This window comes from Mesoplodon mirus, assembly GCF_964341445.2.
Source record: "Mesoplodon mirus genome assembly, chromosome: 16".
Lineage (NCBI taxonomy): Eukaryota > Metazoa > Chordata > Mammalia > Artiodactyla > Ziphiidae > Mesoplodon > Mesoplodon mirus.
Window position 1 is genome coordinate 60,634,054 of NC_138992.1, and position 24,847 is coordinate 60,658,900.

General features: G+C 42.5%; 1 protein-coding gene across 2 annotated transcripts in view; it reads left to right on the plus strand.

The window, feature by feature from the left end:
• The window catches only part of JPH1 (junctophilin 1), a 78,371-nt gene that overhangs the window by 37,686 nt on the left and 15,838 nt on the right, over nucleotides 1-24,847 (plus strand). For both annotated transcript variants that reach the window (XM_082601866.1, XM_082601867.1), the window contains exon 3: nucleotides 22,570-22,688. In XM_082601866.1, the coding sequence (XP_082457992.1) occupies nucleotides 22,570-22,688 (119 nt within the window). The remainder of the gene's footprint in view (nucleotides 1-22,569; nucleotides 22,689-24,847) is intronic.

The window sequence follows — 24,847 nt, forward strand, 5'->3', positions numbered from 1 at the left end:
AACCAGATCATAGGCACACTTATCTGATTGCATGTGGGTGGGGAAAATATGTTAAATTTTGTTATAAGAATGAATTAGAATTCTCATTCTAACCCCTTCGTTTTATTGATGAGGAAGCTAAAATATCACAGGGAGGTGAGAGGCCTCTGGTCATAAGTAGTAAGGAATCAGCAACAGAACCCGGATCTCAGGGCTGGGGCCCGTCAGCCATGCTTTCAGAGGACCGAACACGTTTAGCTGCTTCTAAGGACATGAAAACCACTAGAGTCTTCGGGGTCACCTCTTCTCCTTCCCAGTTTACCTCTTGTTCGTCTCCAGACCGTAAGCCTAGTGTCAGGTAGAAACTATTGTTGACACAGTTTTAGAACAGCTCTCAGAGAAACCGGATCCCCATTGAAAAAGTTGGACAAGGCAGATCTAAGGCCCAGAGCGCAGGCCATGCCAGCTCTTTGTTCCTCAAGGAAATGTAGACCTTTGTGACCCTAGACAAGGAACATCACCTGGCCAGCCAGGTTACCGGGCCAGGAGTAGAGGTGTCATACTCTCCGCATTCACCCGCTGGTGTCTCTGGAGTGGAAAGAGAGGCCTTATGGGCTTTGGTAGCTTCTAACTGGTGGTAATGTTGTGTGTGTGCGTCTGCGTGGCTTCAGATTTTCATATCTCATAGTCCCACAGCAGACGCGTTGACAACCAGTTCTGTGCCTCCAGGACTTTTAAGTAAGCTGCGCAGGTTTGCACAGCTTGCAAATGCTGGGACCAGGACACAGATACAGGTCTTCTGACTGGAAGCCCCAGCACCCCTGCTTCCCCTGGGTAGCTACACTCACTGTCGTCCCTCTCGAAGGTCAAGGGTGCAATAATTTGGCACAGTATGATACCTAATGCTTGGTTTGGACATGGTTTTCTGGCTGCATTTCGTGAAGGTACAGAAATGTCGTATGTATTGCTTCCTGTTGTGGAGAAAACAGGAACTTGTATTCCTTAAAGAAACTCTGAAAAAATCTTTATAAAAAGCAGCAACACTGGTTAGCTGTGCTGGGTTAGTACCAGAGTGAGTAAGGAACAAGGGAAGAGGGAGTTTTTTATATTTTTTGTTGTTTTTTATATTTTTTTGAACCATTTGAAGATGTTGCTTATTTAGAAACCTAATATCTGTTTAAGTTATTCAGTTAACTAAAAGGTTAGGTAGTGTCTATAATGATGTTGCGTATTCTATGCCCAGCTTTACCTGTATCATCTGTTTTTAGGGCTTTACATGTATCATCTGTAATCCTCATAATAACTCTGCAAGGTTGGTCCTACCACTATTCTCAATTAACACATGAAGAAACAAAGGTGTCACAAGGCTAGGTCACTTGCCCTGAGTTACAGGCCGGCGAGTGCTAAGAGCTAATTCACATCCAGGCAGTCTGATTCTAAACCTCACGCTTGTAACCACTATAGGAAGGGATTAGACAAACAGCAAGAAACTCAACTTTGAGTGCGTTCCAGGATGATGTAAGAGATATTTTTAGTTTGGCACTTTCGAAGCCTGTGAATCCTAAATAATGTGTCTACATTTATAGAGCAAGTCCAGGGAGACCGTGCAGTTTCCATTATGCTAATCTAATCCAAGGATTACATTTTGCTGTAGTTGTAACAATATGCCGTAGATTGAGGTATCGGGCTTTCAATGCCAACAAAAGTCACAAATGCTGTGACACCTAAGGACACATCGAGGGCAGTAGTGGGGAGGGAACAGTCAGAGCCTCCAGATGAAGGGAGACAACAGAGACCAGGATGGATGGCATGCTGGCCTCAGGGTGGCCCAGCAGGCAGGGGGCTTCATATGCCACCACCACGGGGGTTTGGGGTGTGTCACCCACTGAAACCCCAGTGAAAGACAGCAACACCTCAGCGTCTTACCAAGGTCTGAGGGAGATGTTGATAGGGAAAAAAAAATCCCTTATCTTGGAGCAAAATCACAGGGAAAGCTAGTGCAGCTCATAATCACTTGTTGCTTGACAGTGTTGATTATACTTTTGTTTAAACCGAGAATTGGTTTAAAGGTTATTATATACAACGATCAACTCATGCAAAAGAGAAATATATATGTTAATTTAGTCGTATCTGGAAGAGAATGTTCACCTTTTAGTAATTCAGATGATGAGAAAAACCAGGCGTTCATGGAGAGAATGAAAAGACCACCATACGGAAAGTCTGCAGCCTGACTAGGATTGGGGCGAGGGGTGTGTGCACAATTCTCGCCTTCAGTTCACATTAGCTCCCACCATTCGCCAGCTGGTAACCCAGGGTAGGTTGCAGGACCTATTGCACATAAAGTTTTTAGAACAGATAATGCAAGTTGAACCTGGCGTATAAAAAAATCACTCGGTAAATGTCAGCAGTAATTATCATCATCATCAATACTTGCTGGCTTAATGCAATAAATATATCCCAGATATTTGGATTTTCCCAGTGGTGATACTCTATATTATAAGTCATTGAATTGACTTAAGAGGAACTTGCACCTCTCCTTTGTTGTCCTGTCATATTGTGTAATGACCAAAGGCAGGGGCTGACCTCCAGGCCACAGAGGGCAGAGTTCACAGGTCACCACCCTGCTCACACCTTCCCAGCCTCGGTTTTTTAGCCTGTTGTTCAGGCTGTGTGAAGCATGCCCACCACCGCTGTAAACTTCTGAGACCTGTCCCATTTATTCACCCCTCCTTGTCCTCCGAAACCCTGACGTTGGCCTGTGCCCCTTTATTTTCAACTCCTACCACCTGTGGTTTTATTTGTCTGCTTAATGTTCATCCCTCTCCCAGGTTCCTTAAGAAATGTGATAGAATTTCCCTTAACTTCCCCTTTACTCTGTCATTCCTAGAAATAATGTACTGGTATTGTAATCTTGGAGTATGTGTGTCTTTTAGTTGGTAATTATCACAGAGAAGCACATAATATAATAAAAGTTGAACTAATAATTAGGATGTTATTAAAAGTAGGTCTTCAAAAGTGCTAATAATATAAACTAATTTTTTAAGGCCAGAATTGGTCTCTCCTACCTTGATCCTGACCTAAGAAGATGTCTTATCAAGACCTTTCCTTCCCTCTGTTCTCAGGGCAGGGAGTGCTGGTTATGGGAGGAAAGTCCTAATGACTGTTGGAGCAGCGACATTAAAGGATTCGAGGGTCCTTTAGGGACATTATACTCCCGTTTTCTGTTGTGATGTAGCCAAAATTATACTCCCGTTGGCAGCGTTTCCATGGCAGGTCCTTGATCCAGTCTCATAACTGCATGATTTATTCCAAATAGTTGTGTGTAGTTGTGGTGGAAGAGTCCCTCACATTTTTTTTCATCGTCATGTTGCCTTTAAGAATGAGGTTGGACAATATTTTAGGAAAAGAAAAAATCACTAAGGAAACCTGAGGTTATTTTATTACCTGAAAGAATACCAGGGAGCCTGGGGGAGTGCCTTTGGGGAAGAAAATGGCATTTTATCTTTCGAAATTGGGAATTAGCTCTCCTAAAGCTTAGAGCACTAAGGGTAACATGGGATTTATTTTGAGTTGTGTTTCCATGATATTCAGAGCATAATGATAGTAAGACTTGTGTGCCTTCTAGTAAAAACAGGCATCTCTGTTTTGATCCATTTTCCTCCCCTCCGTTTTGGTACTATGTAGATAAATTTGAAAGCTTGTAGCCCTGACTACGTGTAACCAAATAGTCTACTAGGGCCCCTCCTTTGTTAGGGACATTTAAAAATGGTTTTGTATTAATTCGTAAGTCTATGTGGGTGAATGCTTTTTTAACATGACATTTCTCAGATGGTTTTCTTGCTCATTCCAGAAAACAGAAGTCTATTATTTACTACCTGCTTGGGTAGTCAAGTTTATTCAGCAAAAAGTTAAGGAGAATCCTGGCTGACTGCAGGTGAAGTCTAATGGCCCAAGTAGTCAAAGTAAATATCACAGAAGTGAATAGGCAGAAATCCTGGTTTCTGTACTTCAGCTCCCTAGATCAGCTAGAAGAAGAGGATCTATCTTATAATTAGTCTGGATTTTAATTCCACTGCCAGCAAAATGAGGATGTCCATATAGCATTGGTACGTTAAGGTCTCAAGGCAAAAGCCTTGGACCTGTAAAATATTCCCTTGAAAGTTAACTGTCTTCAGATTCTTCATAATAGATTTTGGCTTTCGGCTAGCTTTGAACTCTGAAAGTTCACAAGACCTCAGGTGCAGTTCTCTAGAAAACCATATTTTACATTTTATTTAACTTTTAATGATTTTAAGGGGCTATTTCCAGCCTATGCGTCTTCTCTGAAGCACGAGCATGACTCCAGTAAGGACGTACGCCTTCTGTCTAGCACAGAAGTGTAGAAACCAATGGCAGGGGACGGAGGTGAGGCCAGTCAGAGGGACCGGTTAGAATCCAAGTGTTTCTAAGAATGTCCACTTTATCTAAAAGCTCAGAAACCTGAGAAAGCTGGCTTTTTATGGGCGTGCAGTTTCTCTGAAGGCTCTCTCAGTAGATGCATTTTGTTTTACAAAAATTCATATCTGCAGATCGGCCTTTGAGAAATTACTCTGCAGATACTCCAGTCACACGCAGCCAGGAGCTGGGGGCATCTTTCCTTTTCCTTTCATTGTTGTTCATGTGTCTCAGTTAGAGTTCTTGGTGACTGCTCCCTGGGTCCCTGCCATGTCTCCTCCCTGCCAGAAGCCCTCCCTCACTGCAACTTTTGGGTGGTAAACACCCGGGAGGCCGGGAATGGGAGCTAAGCCAGCATGTATGACACAGAAACTCACGCAGCTTGTGCAAAGCCAAAGCACAATTGGATTATGTCAAAAAGGGAAGAGGTGCCATGTGAATTTGCTGTGTTTCTTCACAGAGCAGGCCAATTTAAATATAGCCTACTACCACAGCTTGTCCAGAATTAAAATAGCCCAGAACAAGTGGCAAATGGCAGGGAGCAGGGCTGTTTGCCAAGAGATGGCTAAGGGATGGGAAAACGGGCTTTTGAGATGGACTGTACAGGCTCAGATAACAACGGCAGATACGACACCCTGGGATCCTACCTCATAACTTAAATTTCAGGTCAGCGTAAATGCCCAGCGTGCAAAAGAGAAGACTAGTTAAAACGCTCAGCAACTTAGAAGGCTACTTCAAATGTGCTATTTTATTATTATTATTTTAAAATTAAATCTGGTCCCTGAATTCCCCTTCAGTGATTTCTCGTCAGAAGTCAAGGACAATACCGCTGCAATTAGGCTTTCCAGGCATAGGAGACATTTTGAACCCATGAATTGAATTACATAATAACCCTATAACAAAGCCTTATTTGAGCCTGGTGCTGCACATGATGAAATTATAATTTAAAAATATGAACAGCCCTGACTTTACTAGTTGCCAGAACGGTGACAGTACTCAGTACAAGAGTTTTAGCTACTATTTCAGTTAAATTATTCATTCCTGAAATTTTTTGCTTGATTCGTTGATTTTTAGTTTTTCTTGATTCCAGCTGTCATGTTCCCTGGGATTCAACAAAACCAAAAAACATTTTATTATAGGATAGTTAAGTATTTGCCCCAAATGAGAACAACAAAAAAACACACTCAACGGTGGTTAACATTTGTTGGTGCAGATATATATTTCAAATCACATGTAATATACACATACTAAAATGTGTGTATATTACATATTTATGTATATTAATATATTCTTCCCCCAAAATTCACTGTCATATTAAACCTACCAAGCAGACATTTAGTGCTACTTTAGAAAATTTTAATGATGTGAGAGATTTGTCATCTGATAGCATTTAAATGTCAGACTTTGAGAACCAAGGTCTATGAGCTGGTTTCTGAAGTCACGCTGCCACCATGGAAAAGGTATTTTATTTTATTTATTGTTTTAACATCTTTATTGGAGTATAATTGCTTTACAATGGTGTGTTAGTATCTGCTGTATAACAAAGTGAGTCAGCTATATGTATACATATGTTCCCATATCCCCTCCCTCTTGCGTCTCCCTCCCACCCTCCCTATCCCACCCCTCTAGGTGGTCACAAAGCACCGAGCTGATCTCCCTGTGCTATGCGGCTGCTTCCCACTAGCTAGCTATTTTACATTTGGTAGTGTATATATGTCCATGCCACTCTCTCACTTTGTCCCAGCTTACCCTTCCCCCTCCCCGTGTCCTCAAGTCCATTCTCTACATCTGCATCTTTATCCTGTCCTGCCCCTAAATTCATCAGAACCTTTTTTTTTTTTAGATTCCATATATATGCGTTAGCATACAGTATTTGCTTTTCTCTTTCTGATTTACTTCACTCTGTATGACAGACTCTAGGTCCATCCACCTCACTACAAATAACTCAATTTCATTTCTTTTTATGGCTGACTAATATTCCATTGTTTGTATGTACCACATCTTCTTTATCCATTCATCTGTCAATGGACACTTAGGTTGCTCCCATGTCCTGGCTGTTGTAAATAGAGCTGCAGTGAACATTGTGGTACATGTCTCTTTTTGAATTATGGTTTTCTCAGGATATATATTGCTGGGTTGTATGGTAGTTCTATTTTTAGTTTTTTAAGGAACCTCCATACTGTTCTCCATGGTGGCTGTATCAATTTACATTCCCACCAACAGTGCAAAAGGGTTCCCTTTTCTCCACACCCTCTCCAGCATTTATTGTTTCTAGATTTTTGATGATGGCTCTTCTGACCGGTGTGAGGTGATACCTCATTGCAGTTTTGATTTGCATTCCTCTAATGATTAGTGATGTTGAGCATCCTTTCATGTGTTTGTCGGCAATCTGTATATCTTCTTTAGAGAAATATCTATTTAGGTCTTCTGCCCATTTTTGGATATTGAGCTGCATGAGCTGCTTGTAAGTTTTGGAGATTAATCCTTTGTCAGTTGCTTCTTTTGCAAATATTTTCTCCCATTCTGAGGGTTGTCTTTTCGTCTTGTTTATGGTTTCCTTTGCTGTGCAAAAGCTTTTAAGTTTCATTACGTCCCATTTGTTTATTTTTGTTTTTATTTCCATTTCTCTAGGAGGTGGGTCAAAAAGGATCTTGCTGTGATTTATGTCAAAGAGTGTTCTGCCTATGTTTTCCTTTAAGAGTTTGATAGTGTCTGGCCTTATATTTAGGTCTTTAATCCATTCTGAGCTTATTTTTGTGTATGGTGTTAGGAAGTGTTCTAGTTTCATTCTTTTCCATGTAGCTGTCCAGTTTTCCCAGCACCACTTATTGAAGAGGCTGTCTTTTCTCCATTGTATATTCTTGCCTCCTTTATCAAAGCTAAGGTGACCATATGTTCATGGTTTTATTGCTGGGCTTTCTGTCCTGTCCCATTGAGCCAAATTTCTGTTTTTGTGCCAGTACCATATTGTCTTAATTACTGTAGCTTTGTAGTATAGTCTGAAGTCAGGGATCCTGATTCCTCCAGCTCTGTTTTTCTTTCTCAAGATTGCTTTGGCTGTTCAGGGTCTTTTCTGTTTCCATACAAATTGTGCATTTTTTTGTTCTAGTTCTGTGAAAAATGCCAGTGGTAGTTTGATAGGGATTGCATTGAATCTCTAGATTGCTTTGGGTAGTAGAGTCATTTTCACAATGTTGATTCTTGCAATCCAAGGACATAGTATATCTCTCCATCTCTTTATATCATCTTTATTTCTTTCATCAGTGTCTTATAGTTTTCTACATACAGGTGTTTTGTCTCCTTAGGTAGGTTTATTCCTAGCTATTTTATTCTTTTTGTTGCAATGGTAAATGGGAGTGTTTCCTTAATTTCTCTTTCAGATTATTCATCATTAGTGTATAGGATGCAAGAGATTTCTGTGCATTAATTTTGTAACCTGCTACTTTACCAAATTCATTGATTAGCTCTAGTTGTTTCCTGGTAGCATCTTTAGGATTCTCTATGTATAGTATCATGTCATCTGCAAACAGTGACAGTTTTACTTCTTCTTTTCCGATTTGGATTCCTGGAAAAGGTATTTTAACAAATCGCAAGAAGTTCTTTATCATATTAAAATGTGTTACTTACAGTGATTTACTATAGTGTCTCAGAGCTCAGGGTGTGACAGAGGCCTTTCTCAGACCAGCATGAGAACCTTTTTAATTTCACTTTTCCATGCAGGCTCAGTCATTTGAGTTGCTGTGGCTGTGATGTCTCAGAAAAACTTTGCAGAGAAGTTCCGTATTTACAACTAACTGTTGCCAACAGTGATCATCTGCCAGAGAGAAATTTAAAAGAAAAAAAAGCTTGAATTTCACCCCCAGAATTACAGAGGGGTCAGAGCAGGATGGTGATGTGGGCAATATAAATATAATAAGTAGGGGGAGAAAAATGACCATGGCACTTAGAATTAAGTAGACTTCTGTGTGCTGCCTGGAGTAGCAAATAATTTGAAAGCATTTCTGGACATTTGTCAATCACTGAGTACATTGAGGTTTTGTTTGAGGTAGCAGACATTAGGAGTTGATCATGAAATGACGATTTGGACAGCAGTGAAAGGAGACAGGCCAGGGGTGGTTATATTAGAGAACACAAATTCCCAAGTGATCTGAAACCCGTAGGGACATGTCAGTAGAAAGACAAGGAGAGCAGGACATTAATAATATCAGTAAAAGCTCCTAACAGCAGAGACGTGGAGCAGCAAGCCACTCACCGGCTTCCAACTTCCTTGCCTTGCATGGAAAGAGGCTCCTTAACCTCCCACTCTGTGGAACAAATGCCATTTTCCAGGGCATTCCAATTCTTCCTTGGGAGAAGCCCTGTCTGCAGGGTGGAGGGGTTCCCACATCCTCCAAAAGGAATGGAGGCCTCTTCAGAATGGTCTTGTTCTGGACTTGATGATTGGCCCTCATAGGCTTCTCCTCTCTTTGATGGCCTATACGTTTTCAGGGTAACTGGTCGACCCAAAGGGACTCCATATGAAGCTATAAAGAGGGTTTTCTGTGTCCCATCTCATTCATGCCAGAGCAGAGTGAAGAATGGGAAGTATCATCCTCCGTTGTGTCCCTTGCAGTCCATTTGGGACTGCAATTATAATAGTCCAATTATATGTACATAATTATGTATATAATTGATCCAATTATAAATATATGTTACACGTTTCCACCAGAATCCTCCAGAGCTTCTCATGGCTCTGAGGTTCTCTGTCTTCAGTACAAGTGGATTTTTAACATTGCTATTCCCAAGCAGCCATGCGACAAGGGCACATCCTTTTGTTATCAAGTCTATTGTCATTCCAGTAGATACTGTGATTCTATTGAAAGGGAAAAAAGAACTACCTCCAGTACTCCTGCCATTGCCTGAAACTTAGCACATACAGGTAATCTAACTTGGGAAGTATAGCCCATGCTGCAAGGTAAACCTGGAGACCTTTAGAGCAGCTGTCAGAGACCAGCGAAGCAGCAGGGAAGGCCCTGGACCTTTAATGCTAACACTGGGCAACTCTCAACCAGGCGGTGGGCAGACTTTGGGGTTTGGCAGGTAACTCTTCCTGTCCCTCCAGAGTTCAGTCTGCTTTCCCCATTACAAGATGGTAGTCAGTAGATTTTGAATTCTTGGGCCTCAAAGGAAACCCCTTCCTAAGTGCCAATCAGAGCCTAAATTTCTGCCTTGCTCTTGGGATGTGCAGCATTCCCTCTGTGCCTGGAATTCTTCTTGACATTCTTTGGAGTTGGTCTGAATCTCAGACTGGTGAGGGGTAGTTCCGTTTGGGTCAGTGCATTTGTCACTAAGGAATGGAGTCCAGGAAGGCACACCCCACATTCCCCAGTGGCTGCAGCAGGAGTTTATCCATCCCACCGACAGGCATGGCATTGCATCCCAGGCCCCTGGGTCAATTAATTCCACTCTGAAAAAAAATAAAGGTTAAAAGTTCATCACAGTGTTTCTAGAATAGAAACTCAAGCCAGCAACAGGCTCCTGGTCAAGAATATTCCAAGTATTGGAATATTATTAGTCCCATAAGGATGTATAATAGTATTGAAGCAGGTCATTGACAGTCTATCGGAACTGAAGGAAAAGATTCCTATTATTTGAGCAAGAATTTAACATGATTCTTTTACCTATTTTATTTGAATTCTGCCTTGCATTTCCAGCACCATCTCTAATGAAGGAGAAGCACACATTTTTATCTCAACATACATGTGTTCATCTTCAAAACTGCCTTTGCCCCCCGCTCCAAATTGTACCAAGTGTTATTTAAACGTACTAAACATAAAACCAGTCATCCTGGCTTATATATTTGTCTCAGCCTCCATTTTTCTCAGCGTCCTTGGGTAAGCTATTATCTTATACATTGCGTATGAGATGAACATTTTCTGTTCTCAGTTTAACACAGCAAATGCTTAAAAACAGATAGAATCACAAGAAATTTTTTAAGAGTCTCATGAGGAAAAAGAAGACAACTTTTTAAGAATTCAGGAAGAACTGGATGATCTTCTGATATTTCCTTTTAAACTTGGAGGCGTTAATTACTAATTTGGTGATTTGGGGAAGGCAACTATGAGTTAGATGAATCTGCAGTATTAGATGAATCTGCAGTATTTTTAACACCACCTAAAATGTTCCCGCGAAAGAATAACCTTGATGAAAACCACATCTTTCCTATAGTCTTTAGTAAGATGTTTTCTAAGCTGTATTTCATTTGAAAGTCAGCCAAAACTGGTTTTAAAAATATGTAGGAAAAGAAAGCCCAACATTTGCATTTTTCAGTGGAAGTTAAAAGTCTATTAATATTAAAGATAACTGAATAGAGAAATGAGGGCAGCAGACTCAATGAGGTGAAAGCGTGAATATAAGAAGATAGAACTGTGGTTAGGAAGGAGTATTTATAGCAGAAAGAAAAGTTTATAACTAGAAGATGAAATAAATCACGGAACATTTGCTAAAACAAAATCTGCAGACAGTAGTACAGCAATCTCTCTTGACAGCATAGTTAGCCAGCTTTGCCCTAAAGGTTAGGAGACCTGGCTTCTGCCCGTTCATCCCACTGAATTGCTGTGTGACGAATATGTTCCTTGGTTTCTCTGGGTCTTAAATCCCTACAGAAGGGATGGTACTTATCTGACCCCAGGGGAGGGACTTCGTAGACTCTCCGAGGCTTGTCTAGCTCTAACTGTGCTTTTTAATTTGTCTGGTAAAGCAGAACTTTCAAGAGTCACTTCCTCAAATCCAGAAGGTTCACGTAAATCCGAGCAAATCCTTTGTGCTCATTCCGTTGGTGTCCCCAATGTCTGTTACAGCAAAAGATTAAAGATTTAAAGTGAAAGCAGTCAAGGACTTCTTAATTGAACTATGGAAGGAGTCATTGTCACGGACCAGGTGTAAAATAAGTGGAGTCACTGAATTACAGTTCCTACAAGGAAACATGAAGTGAATGGAACCGGTTTGCTGAGAGAACAACTGTACCCCTACTATCTTGGCTTTCCTCGCAAAGCAGTCCTGTTACAAACTCAACAACTTCACAACACGTATGTTGAATGTAATAAAGCTTCAGATGCACAATGGCTTTGCGAAAGCCAGTCCCCAGCAAGTTCACGTTCATACCCCATTCAGCATCACATGCTCAGTAGAGGAATGGATGCCTTTATTGTTCACTGTCTTGGCAGGTCTAGACAGATCAAAGTGAAGTGGTAACTGGTAGATGTGGGATCTTTAGAGAGCCATTTTAGGTAATTTACAAAATGGATATTTTACTACCTAAGAGACTGTTTCGACTAGGAGTTCTACATGCTTTGTGTCATTTTAAAGGCATGAATGACGTCTGCTTGTTTTAATGTTTAAGTATTTACGAAATGGGGCTGTTGTAGCACCACCAAGTACGCATCCACTGGGCATTTGCTGCAGTGAAGCGGGAGTTAGGTCTGTCCGTGACCCGGTCACTGGAGTCCAGTCACGCGGCTGAGCACTGCTCGTTGCCATCATGTGGTTCGACCGCTAGGCAGTCTTACATTGCTCTTAGTCATACTTTAATCTTTCGCCACCGTGACCACTGGTAAAGGACAAAAAGCGTAACAGCACTGACACGGAAATAAAAACAGCCTTGACCTGGCAATTCTCGTCAATTCTCCTCACAACCCAGATCCCGAGTGTTGTAAAGTTCTTTTTAGGCGCATCCAGACGTTTCTGTCACAGCACTAAGAAGAAATGTAGCCATGATGATATCTAATTTCATTTTATAGAATATGCTTCCATTTTGAAATAATTTGACCTGCCTTTTGTTACCAAAAGGCTGCCGGCTGGTAACTTGAACTAAAGATACACCTTTTAGTAGTAAGCCAGATTTAGTCAGAATAGGCCATTTCTATGAAATTTGCCATAGAAAAGAAGCTTTATTTCAAGCAATTAAAAAGCACCTAAAACCGTAATAACTGTAATAATAGTCTGCGTTTATATGACTTTACAGTCATCAGATGAACTTCACATTGTTCACTGGATCCTAACTTAACCCTTTGTATTTCGTCTGGTCCAGCGCCTATCACTGGCTGTGTGCCCTTCCTCCTACCCAGAGCTCTGTGATGGGCACATTTCCATCCTCCTTGCTCAGATCTCTACCCTGCATCAGTGGCCCCTGCTTCCTTCTTTGCTTCTCTCAGAAAAGAGACCCCTGCCAGAGGAAGATGCAGAATCATGTTGGCCTGAGATCAGGTCTTCCCAGTGCTGTTCAGCAATTCCAGTTTCCCTTTCTTCCATTCCTTAGAACTTTTGTGCAGTGCTGATTCCAAATCCTCACCTCTTTAAGCACCCAGATTTTCCCTACCAGCCCTAAATTTCAGCCAAGGACTAATAATGGCCATTTATCAACTAAATACTCTCTCTACATTAGTACTCAGTACTTCATATAAATCAGTTCTGATCCAGAGCATCTGTACAAGGTAATATCATCCCCATTTTACAGGTAAGGAAACTGAGGCAAAAGTGACACAGCCAGGGTGTGATAAACTGGGGTGTAAACCCAGGTCTGTCTGGTTTCCAAAGCCCAAAGCACTCTCTCTTTCAAGCTTGGAATCCTTTGAATAATTTTAAAACATTGGATCAACCCATCACCGTCCTTATGTTTTTTTCCTGTTTCCTTTCTTTTGCTTCATCTAGGACCCGACTCCAATGGTTGTTACCTTCTCAAAGCTCCTTCCATTTTCTTCTGTTCCCTGAGCATCTTTCTTCCCACCTTCCAACAGGATCAGCTCTCACCGATACAAGTAAAGTGTCTTTTCCCCTTGGCCCAGCTAATCCTCCTGGTTACTGTCCAGATTTCCTCCTTCCTTTCTGGGTCAGAAATCACCAGCATGTGGCCCACACCTGCTTCCTTTATTTCCTCTGTTCCTTCCTCACCGACCCCCTTCGGTCTGGCTTCTACAGTGGCCTTGTTAGAACTGCCCTCCCAGAGGTTCTCATCAAATTCATCAGCCTCTTCTCAGCCCTCACTTTCTCCAGCACGTCACAGGATTGACAAACGATCCCTCTCTTAAGGCTCTTAACTGCACTTGTTAATTCTGACTGCCCCCAAATCAGCCGATCAGTGCAGCTGCCCCAGAGAAGAGACAAATTCAGATCTGGCCCGCTTCACTCCTAAGAGGAGCACAGGATTTGTCCAAGAACGAGAGCTTTGAGTGGTTCTGTTGGAAGTGCGCCTTCTACCTGTATGCCACTGCCGCTCACTTGACTTATTTCCTTCAGCGGACACTACTATCTCCACCCTCGGTTCTTTGCTTTTTTGACGTATGTATTTGATGGGCTCATCGATCTTCTATGAGCTCATCGTCTGTGATCACGGTGCCCACATTCCTGTTGCTAACCTTGACCCTTAGCTTTGCACTGCAGCCCTGTATTTCCAAATCGCAATGCTTGTGTCGTGTAAAATCCTACTTGTCTAAAACTGAGCTTGTCATCACCTTCAAACTGTCTCTCCTTCCCACCTGTACAATTTCTCTCTGTAGTAAAGCCATTCACCTGGACACCAAGTTAGCAACCTTGGGGTTATCTTTTACGTTTCTCTCCTTCTTACCTATGTATTTATTCCACCAGTATTTGTTGAGGACATCCTCTGGGCCAGGCTTTATGTTAAGAGCTGGAAGAACAGATGTGGAGGCTGCCCTCATGTTTCAAAGTTCTGACACTTCTTTCCTTAAAGTGTCCTTCGGCTCTTCCTTTTCTTACCGCCATTCCCCTCACTAGACTTAGCTTCCCCTGGCTGGGATTAGTGAAGCAGTTTCTCGTCTGAGAGCCCAACTTTTGGTCTTTTCTCCTCACTTCCTCTGGATACATAGGATGTTCTAGAAATACTTGTTCATGGGTGATTTTTTTTAATTTTTTATTTTTAATTGTAAAATAGACATAACAAAATTTGCCATCCTAAACCATTTTTAAGTGTACAGTTCGTCGTGTTAAGTGCATTCACATAGTTGTGCAGCCAATCTCCAGAACTTCTTCATCTTGCAGAACTAAAACTCTATACCCATTAAATAGCAACTCTCTGTTCTCCCTCCTCCCAGCCTCTGACAACCACCCTTCTACTTTCTGACTCTAGGAATTTGACGGTTCTAGGTTCCTCCTATGAATGGAATCATACAATATTTGTCCTTTTGTGACTGGCTTATTTCACTTAGCATAAGGTTCATCCATGATGTAGCCTGCATCAGAATTTCCTTCCTTTTTAAGGCTAAATAACATTCCATGTATGTTTATGCCACATTTTGTTTATCCATTCTTTCATTGATGGATGCTTGGGTTGTTTCTGCCTTTTGGCTATTGTGAATAATGCCACTATGAACATGGTTGTACAGATATCTCTCTGAGACCCTGCTTTCAGTTTTAGGGGGTATATACCTAGGGGTTGAACTGGTGGATCATATGGTAATTCTGTTTTTAATTTTGCGGGGATCACCATACTGTTTTCTACAGCAGCTGTACCATTTTGTGTCCCCACCAGCAGTGCACAAGGTTTACAAGTTGTCCACATCCTTGCCAACACTTACTACTATCTGGGTGGTTTCTTTTTTTTCTAACATCTTTATTTGAGCATAATTTCTTTACAATGGTGTGTTAGCTTCTGCTGTATAACAAAGTGAATCAGCTATACGTATACATATATCCCCATATCTTCTCCCTCTTGCATCTCCCTCCCACCCTCCCTATCCCACCCTTCTAGGTGGTCACAAAGCACTGAGCTGATCTCCCTGTGCTATGCAGCTGCTTCTCTGGGTGTTTTTTATCATGGTAGCCATCCTAGTGGATGTGATCCTAGCATCTCATTATGGTTTTGATTTGTATTTCCCTTATGGTTAGTGATGTTGAACACCTTTTCATGTGCTTATTGGCCATTTATATCTCCTTTGCAGAAGTGTCTATTCAAGTTCTTTGCCTATTTTTTAATTGTTGTTGTTGTCCTTATTAAGTTGTAAGAGTTCTTTATATAATCTGGATACTAACCCATGATCAGATATATGATCAGCAAATATTTTCTCCCATAAAATGAAGTTTTAGTCTTATTTAGTGGTAATGTTTTTGACCTGTAGAATAACCCTCATTAAAAGGACTTTTCTCTAAAAATTATTTCAAGAATAAAACATCCCTTAAATTTGTTTTTACATCAGGTTTTTCTCAATACATAAATTATATGGCAAGGTAAATTTTAGATAAATTTTATAAAACTCAGGATAAAGTAGAAGATAGCCAATTATTTGGCATATTCCAGCCGAGGATTAGAAATGTGCTTTTGACCTGGCCTATCCAGAGAATATAGCCTTTAAGCTTATTAAGTTTGATAAAATGTTAGGGAATAAAGCCTGTAAAGTACTTAAGAATGAGGACTTATTTTCCAAGCTTGAAAATGTTCTGAATATAGAAAAAAATTCTGTAAAGGAAGCTGCATAGTATGCTCTGATGTCCCCAAGTTATCACGTATGTCCCTAAGCATTCACACACTGAGGAGCTGAAGTTCAGAAAACTTAGTATAACAAGTAATTTTTTTCAATATCCTGCCAGTTTCCAAAAAGGATTTTCAGGGCATTATAAGTCACATACATAGTAGCATTTCTGACCAGGGAATGTTAAAGCCATGTCTTTAGAGAAGATAACCATGCACATAGATTGAGGATAATTATACTCCAGGTATCCTGGTAGCCGTAACAAAAAGAGAAACAATGGATAATGTAGTTCTCATTGTGCAAGGAAGCACACCAGTATATCATCATAGACCAGATTTTTCCTGGCACTAAACTTTGAGGAATGTATTGCCCAGATCTTTATGAACATGACAGTGATACACATAATGGACAGCATTTCACATTCTTCACATGAATCTTGGTTCATATCCTATCTTGGATATCTTGGTTCATCCTCCTATCTCCCCTTGAAAAAAGGCCAAGGGCATGGTATGAATTATGATTCTAAGAAGGTATCTCTAAGATTGCTAAAGTAATGTGGTTTAACTTCTGATCTCATGGACAAGAATCATCTGTGACTAGACTGGCCTCAGCCTGGTCTCTGGCTACCCACACTTTCAAAGCCTGTGTCATCATACCTCTTGCAAGAGTTTGGGCCCTTGAAAGGTCAAATACCAGATTTCAGTGGGGATACCATGCCCCTAAATTTACATTTTCTATCTAAATAACTTGATAATGCTTTTAGAAAAGGAAGCAATGGACCACCCTGGCAAAAAAGACAACTATTTGCTGAAGCTGTAACTTGTTTTTAACCAGGACCTAAGAACACAGTCTTGAAGTTACTATTCCAGGTCCTGCCTTTTACAAAACAAAAAAGCAACTTAGGAAGAAAATTAACATTCAAGAACTAATAAACGTAAAGATTGCACCCACAAGAAGTAGTCTTCCTAAACCAAATTTACTGAGCTTTAGCTGAATCACTGTGCATTGCAGATTAAAATCTTCTTCAGCTGTGCCAATGAATAGGTATGTGTATGAGAGATGGAAAGTTAGAAGTCCGGAGAGGCAGCTAAGGGGTCCGTTTGTGCCTTAGCAGGAGGAGTGTATGCTGAGTCTCGTGGGGTTGGTCTGACCAGAGAAGCAGATCGATACTGAGAGACCAGTGTCTTTCCGGTACAGGAACTCAGACATCATGCCTTTGCTTTTTAGCTAAGAGCTGTGGAGACACCTAGTTCTTGTTCATATCGAGAATATTCCTTGCTTAACAGACTGATTTCTTCTTTAAAAGGGCGCCCACTCTGTAGACAAGGTAATTGGTTTTTGCAAGTCTAGGTCTCTCATAAGTGAATAATGTCACAGTCCAAAAGGAAGGCTAACTAAGGTCATTTTTTGGCATTTTCTTGCACATGATGCCATAACCCAGGAAAGGATTTTGGTTATTGTCAGGCAATTTCAAGAAAACCAGAAGGGAAATAGAATGGCAGGCTGCAAGGACAGAAGCAGGAAGATCAGTTCAGCCTTTGCAGGAACCCGGTGAGATGTGACCTGGGCAGGAGCGGTGATGAGAATGAGACACACGGGGTCGGGTGTGTATTTTGAACGTCCTGCCGGCTGCCTTGCTGACTGTGGATGTGGTGTGTGAGAGAAAGGGAGGCAACCAGGATGACTCACAGGGTCTGGGCTTGAGCAACTGGACGAATGGGGTTGCCATTCACTGATGTTTGGAGTCTTACGTACAATTGCTCTTTTTTTTTTTTTTTTTTTTTTTTTGCCTGCATTGGGTCTTCATTGCTGCGCGTGGGCTTCCTCTAGTTGCGGCGAGCAGGGGCTACTCTTCGATGTGGTGCGTGGGCTTCTCATTTCTGTGGCTTCTCTTGTTGCGGAGCACGGGCTGTAGGTGCGTGGGCTTCAGTAGTTGTGGCACGCAGGCTCTGCAGTTGTGGTTCTCGGGCTCAGTAGTTTTGGCTCGTGGGTTCTAGAGCGCAGGCTCAATAGTTGTGGTGCATGGGCTTAGTTGCTCCACGGCATGTGGGATCTTCCCGGACCAGGGCTCAAACCCATGTCCCCTGCATTGGCAGGCGGATTCTTAACCACCGCACCACCCGGGAAGTCCAATTGCTCTTATTTTTAAATGTTGCTAAGAATTTTCTTTAAATATATGGGTATCAAAGCAAATCACATGTACAGCTCCTGAACCAACTAGATGACAGCCTCTGCCATCAAATTTTCAGAATCAGGTCAGGAAACTTAACTTTGACTTAATAAGTAACAAATTTTAAAAGACATCAAAAATCAGCATATTTTTTTTTCTTTTTTTTTTTTTTTTTTTTGCGGTATGCGGGCCTCTCACTGTTGTGGCCTCTCCCGTTGCGGAGCACAGGCTCCGGATGCGCAGGCCCAGCGGCCATGGCTCACGGGCCCAGCCGCTCCGCGGCATATGGGATCCTCCCAGACCGGGGCACGAACCCGTATCCCCTGCATCGGCAGGCGGACTCTCAACCACTGCGCCACCAGGGAGGCCCTCAGCATATTTTTTGAAGCAGTTTTTTGTTGGGAAGAAAATATGTAAGAAATAGAAAAGTATAAGTATTGTATACACTTTTACCTTTAGCAAAATCCTTGTCCATTCTAGATTAAAATCTGTATCAGCTACGTCAGTGAATAGGTATATAAAAGATTGAAAGACGTTGGGACAGACGTCTAAGGGACCTGCATCTACCTTAGTAGTAGTAGGCCTGTGTGCTGAGCGTGTTCAGTGTATTGTTTATATGCTTTTTTTTTTTAAAGCACTGTTATGTTTAAGAAAAACTGGGAAAGCCAGACCATTTTGTTCTGAGTAAGGTGACTTGAGAGTTCGTGAAACACCATTTTTGTCACTAAAGAAAAAAAACCTCAGATTCTCATCAAATTACTGATTGGAAAGGAACAAGTTGTAATTAAGTTCTTAAGTACAGGTGATGCCTGCCATTCAGAAATTCCACATTAGGCTTCCCTGGTGGTGCAGTGGTTAAGAATCTGCCTGCCAATGCAGGGGACACAGGTTCAAGCCCTGGTCCGGGAAGATCCCACATGCCGCGGAGCAACTAAGCCCGTGTGCCACAAGTACAGAGCCTGTGCTCTAGAGCCCACGAGCCATAACTACTGAACCCGCGTGCCACAACTACTGAAGCCCACGCGCCTAGAGCCCGTGCTCTGCAGTAAGAGAAGTCACTGCCTATGCACCTCAACAAAGAGTAGCCCCCGCTCACTGCACCTAGAGAAAGCCCCCGCACAGCAACGAAGACCCAATGCAGCCAAAAATAAATAAATTAAATAAATAAAATTTTTTAAAAATTCCACATTTACTGTTTCAGCTGTTGCCGAGTGACCTTTGCAGGGCTGATGTCCAGGAGGGGGTCACCTACCTGCTGTACCAGCTTAGCCAGTTGCCCAGGCCTCTCTGTATCTCTTTACCCCAAAATAGTAACTCTCTACAAAATTTTGGTTTATTTGTAATAGGACCCTAAAAGAAAGTCTACCACTGATGCCTAACTGAAAGATGTTGCTTTTCACTTACTTTTTGCTGCATTTTATGTGAGAAAGTATAGATGATGATAATGGTATTTGGAGATTCCTGAGGGTCTGAAGATTTATGGATGTCAGCAGTCTTTGCAACAAATGAAAGGCTTCTTAGGCATACAGGCGTGCTCCTTGTTGGCGCAGATGTTTTCCATGTGACCAGCTACATGTAGCAGCCAGGCATCCACTTTGAGTTTTTTCCGCCGGTCTCCCCAGAATGACTAGCCCAAAGCTCCCTCCCCCCAAGCCATGAACAATAGTATGTCTTACCCGTTGGGTGATAAAAGGGGCGTGTGTTGCTCCAGAACTGAGCCTGGGATTGGAGCACCTGAATAACATGGACCAGGGTCAAGCCCAGATTCTTCCCTGGGCAAAATCAAGATGTTTTAATGGGCTGGCCGCACCACACTTTTGATGACAGCAAACTCAGATGGCTTCCTGTTCTCTTCTACTTCTTGCTATCAGGTCCAGGGCTACCAAAATCTCCCGAGCAGATACCTAGTTTCAGGCTTGAATGTGGTTTTGACCATCGTGCCAGCCATGCAGGAGCACTGACACAGGGAGAGGTGCTAGATGGAAAAGTCCCCCCTCCTTGTCTGGTCTTACAGGAAAGAACAAGTGAAAAAGTAAAGGGTTAAGGCTTCACCGATGCTGTGCTTCCAAAATATATTTGCAGAAAGGTTAATCTACATTTGTCTGTTCTCCAGTTTAGCGTGTTGTCAAAAGTGGTGGAAATACTACTACCATTTTATCCCACTCCGTGGTGGTGGGTTGCGATTGTTTCGGAATAAATGGTACTTGAGTTTTGTAAGTTTATCATTGAAGGGCTATCAGGTTTTATTATAGGGTAGGATAACCGTCCTCTTGTGGCTTCATTAATTATGGTACCTAGACATAAGGAGGCTCTAGCTAAGAATAGCAGATAAAATGGAAAATAATTCTGGGAAGAAAAGAGCTGAGATTCTGAGAAACTGAAAGAACATAAGAGAGGGCAGCCGTGGAGTCTTAGCACAGCACGTGGGGCTAAAGCATCATCAGTGACGGCTCCACAGCCAGGTTTCTTAGGGATATGTTCTTACCCCCTTGATTTTGCCTCTGTACTCCGTACCCTGTAGACAGAGATCATCTAAAACATCCTCCACGATTCGTAAGTAACAATTTTGATGATTAGAACTTGATCCATTCATTTTTAATTAATAGACTTTATTTCTTAGAGCAGTTTTAAGTTTACAGAAAAATTGAGGAGAAAGTACAGCTTCCATATACCTCCTCTGCCCACACCCAGTTACCCTTGGTATTAACACCTTGCATTAGTGGGTACATTTGGTACAACTGATGAACCAATGTGGAACATTAGTATTAACTATAAAGTCCATACTTTACACTAGGGTTCACTCTTTGTGTTGTACAGTTCAGTGGGTTTTGACAAAAGCATGATGTCATGTATCCCCCATTAGGATTATCCAGCATAGTTTCACTCCCCTAAATATCCCTTTTGATCTGCCTGTTCATCCCTCACCCACTTTCACCTTGAACCCTTGGCAACCACTGGTCTTTTTACTGTCTCTGTGGTTTTGTCAATCCATTTATCTTTAAGTAACTACCCGGCTGTTCCTAAGGACATTCCTTTATTTATTTACCATTCCTTTATTTATAAAGTGGGCCCTCAGTAAATACTATGTGTCAGGCATTGTCCTGTGCCTTGGGAGTATAGTAGAGAACCAAAAATTTTAAAATGCCCAAAATAAAAAATCTCGCTCACACTTATATTCTAGTACATCAGTCCTCCAGGCTCAGCTGGGTCCTAAGTAGGAGTGAAATGGGACCTCCCCCAGTTAGCCCCACAGTCTCAGGTCAGACCCCTTTCCCCCCGTCTTTTCTGCCTGCAGTCTAGTTCCAGGAATCCCGTCTGCCGGCCTCCTCCAGATGCCACCTGGGTTTTCTCTCCTAAGACCAGCTAGGGCATGATGCCATTTCCCAACTTCCTCTCCTGCTGTCTCTGAAAGGCCTGCAGGCGCACCTCTCTTAGACCCCCCTTAAGCTTTTACCACTAGTTATCTATAGCCCTGCCTAGCGCTAATAAGAGAAAATAGTTCACAAAATTATAAGAAGTAGGTGCCCATGAAAATTGTCTAAATACTAGCTGGGTAAGATCTCCTCCTTTGGAAGAGGATGACCCAAAGTCTCAGCCTCCAAATGCCCTCTTCCTGGGCAGGCAGACATCAGTCCCCCTGTCTTGCCATAAGGAGCCCCACTCTTATCCCTGCTGCCCTCCATAGCCCTTGTCTCTAGAAAGATAAGCGGTTTCAGTGGGTGGGGACCGGCCGGGGAGAAGGTGGAAGACTGAAAGGGAGCCCTTTCCTCTTTCCAGCTCCACCTCTCTGCCTGCTTTCGGTTTCACACAAGAAACATGCTTAAAGAACAACTAAATGGACTCCTCGGAACCCTCCTGAGCACAGTCTTCCAGCAGACCACTGGGTCTGCTCCTTCAGGCTGGGGGGAGCCCATGGTGTGCGTCTGTTCCCAACTACACGTTCAGCAAAGTCACGCTGATAGCGTGAACTGGCCCTGTTGGCAGCGTGTACACCACGGAAATCAGTCAGTGCTACAGATCAGTTTTACTGCTTTTCCCCCCAGAGAGCTACTTTACCAGCACACCACTGGGCAGATCTTTCTTAATCAAATCTTTGTATTGATTCTACCATAGAAATTAAATCCACGAGCACCGTATTAATTCACACGCTCTAATTCTACTCTCCATGGTTGGGAGGCGGGGAGGGAGATGCCAACCAGAGTCAACGGGGGATTTCATCCTCTGAGTCTTGAACACCAGGCTTTGCATTAAGCTGCGCAGAACTTGTTATACTTTCATACAACTGGTTATACTTCCATTAACCTTGAAAGAAAGACTGAGGCAATTCACAGGCGGTTTCATCCGCTTGATTTTCATTGATGTCTCACAACAGTATGATGTCTCACAACTTTTCTGTTGCAGATGTGGGGCGAGGATCCCGGTTAGCGTTTCTTTCCAGGCCCTGCCTGCCCCGTAGACCGTTTGCCCGTCCTGTGTAACTAACTAGGTGCCGCCCCCGCTGACGCGCCCTTTGTGCTCCTGTAGGACCGCGCACGCAAGAGCCAAAGCTGACGCCGCTGACCAGGCTGCTCTGGCCGCCCGCCAGGAGTGTGACATCGCGAGAGCTGTGGCCAGAGAGCTGTCACCTGACTTCTACCAGCCAGGTAGGACAGGTGACCTGTGATGGGAGGGGTAGGAGCATTGCCTCTGGTTTCCTTTTTTCCTTTTAATCCAAAGGTCTGTGCCCCATGAATTTCAGCAATACTGCAAAACACATGGGAGCTTAGAGTCACACGTGCCTGGAGCCTGAGTGTTAGCGCTGGAGATGTGGCTCCTTCCCCGGTGCCTCTCCCCACCCCGCTTCCTGCCTGCCCACCCCCCAGCAACAGACTTTGAGCTGACAGCAGGAATCTAAACGAGAAGTATTTAAGAAATTGTGTTAGTGTGTTGGGGACCATCTCAGGTGCTAAAACAGACACCTCAAAATCAGAAGCACCTGGAACAATCACATTGGCAGTAAGAGAAGAGCCAGTAAGTACTGTGACTTTTTTTTTTAATACACCTCAAAGGAATTTGGTTAGGATGTAAAGAAATATACCACTTAAAGACAGATGAATCTGCACAGATTAAGAGGAGAAAATCAATCCAGATCCTCTGGCTCAGATGTTATAAAATAGCAGTAAACAAATATTTACAGTGGGTGTAAATAGTTAACTCACTTCTTAGCGGTCTCCTAGTAGACTGCTTCCATCCCTTTCTTTAATATACTGGTGTCAATAAAATGGCAGTCGCCACCTTTTTATATATGTTTCTCCATTGTTTTAGAAACAGTATCTTCCTGTTGATTTTCAGGATCAACAGATTTCTAGGCAAGAGACTAAAAGAAATGTTCTCAATTCTAAGTTTCAAAGTTTATATTGGCTTGGTAAAGAGCTTTTTCACATTGGTTTCTGTTAATCAAGCTGGATAAGTAACACCCTGCACAACCCATGTGTCCAATACCTGTTTGGTTCCAGTGAAGGTGATATAATATTGGAACCCACAGGGCATTAGTGTGACTACATGAACAAGGTAAGTCACGGTGAATAGAAGACCAAGTGTCCATGTATTCTAAAAGCTAGGAACTGGGCTATAATAAAGGATGGGAGAATGAAAAGGAAAGGACAGGATTTTTTTTTGTTTGTTTCCTGCAAAGAATGAAGACAGTAAAAGGCCATGTTAACAAGACTCCGTTCTTAGGAGGAGAGCTTAGGGAGGGGTCCAGTCCGGTTGCCAAGTGAGTTACCGCAGAGTGACTTCTGTACTAGTTCAGCTCCAAGGGGGATGACCAGTGATAATGGGCGGCTTCTTTTGTGTGCATCCTTTCTAAACCTCTGGGTGGGATTTAAATCATTTAATACGTATGTGTATTTCATTAGGAAAGGGAAATTTTCCATTTTTCGCAGTAGGAGTAAACGCTCTTCTGGAAACTCATACCCGTTAGCAGCTCCCTGTCCTAGGGTGTGAGAGCTGGGGAGGGGATTCAGCCAGCCAGGAGGGCTCATCTTTTTCCTCCCCAGCAGTGAAGCTTTTGGGAGCAGCTCCGCAGTCAGGAGACAGTGCAGCTTCACGTAGCAGCCCTGGGCTTGAGCTGCTTTGGAAGCAAACACACTTGCCGTTGTCTGCAGATGGTCATTTCTTGATTCTGTTGGGGAATAGGGTCCCTGAGGCTTGCTATTAGGTGTTAACAAGAGGTAAATGATACGGGAGGTCATCTCAATTTTCCAGGCGAAATGGTTTTAAAAGCTTTTTATGATGTGAACGCATTTGAGGGGGGAAAACAAATTGTGGGAAAATGTAATTCCACCCTTTCTTAGCTAAAACAGCTTCACACAAGCAAGCTGTCTGTCAGTAATGAATGTATCACAGGAGCACGAGATGACAAGGGGTCTGTTTGAGACAGGGGCTAAGGGGCGGCTGCAGTCCCCTCTGACCCGCAGCCAACACTACCTTCGGCAACTGTTTAGAAAGCCTTTTCTGTGCTGAGTATTGATCTTCTCACGGGAGCTTAACCCATGCTTTGCACTCTGCATTTACAGGGTGATCAAATCAGATAGACATTTCTGAAAGGGCTTTCAAGTACTTTTTCTGAGTCTGGCTGCTTGTTTAATTTACATATCTCGGATACAAATGTTCCCTTCGTTTGGAATGGATGTTTCTTCTATAGAAGTTGTGAACCCTGGGGAAAAAAGGATGTCTGTCATAGCTTACATTTTGAACACTTTCATAGTAAGTTACCTCTTTTCAGGAGCTGGCGGTATTTTCAGATATTTCCCATCTTAGT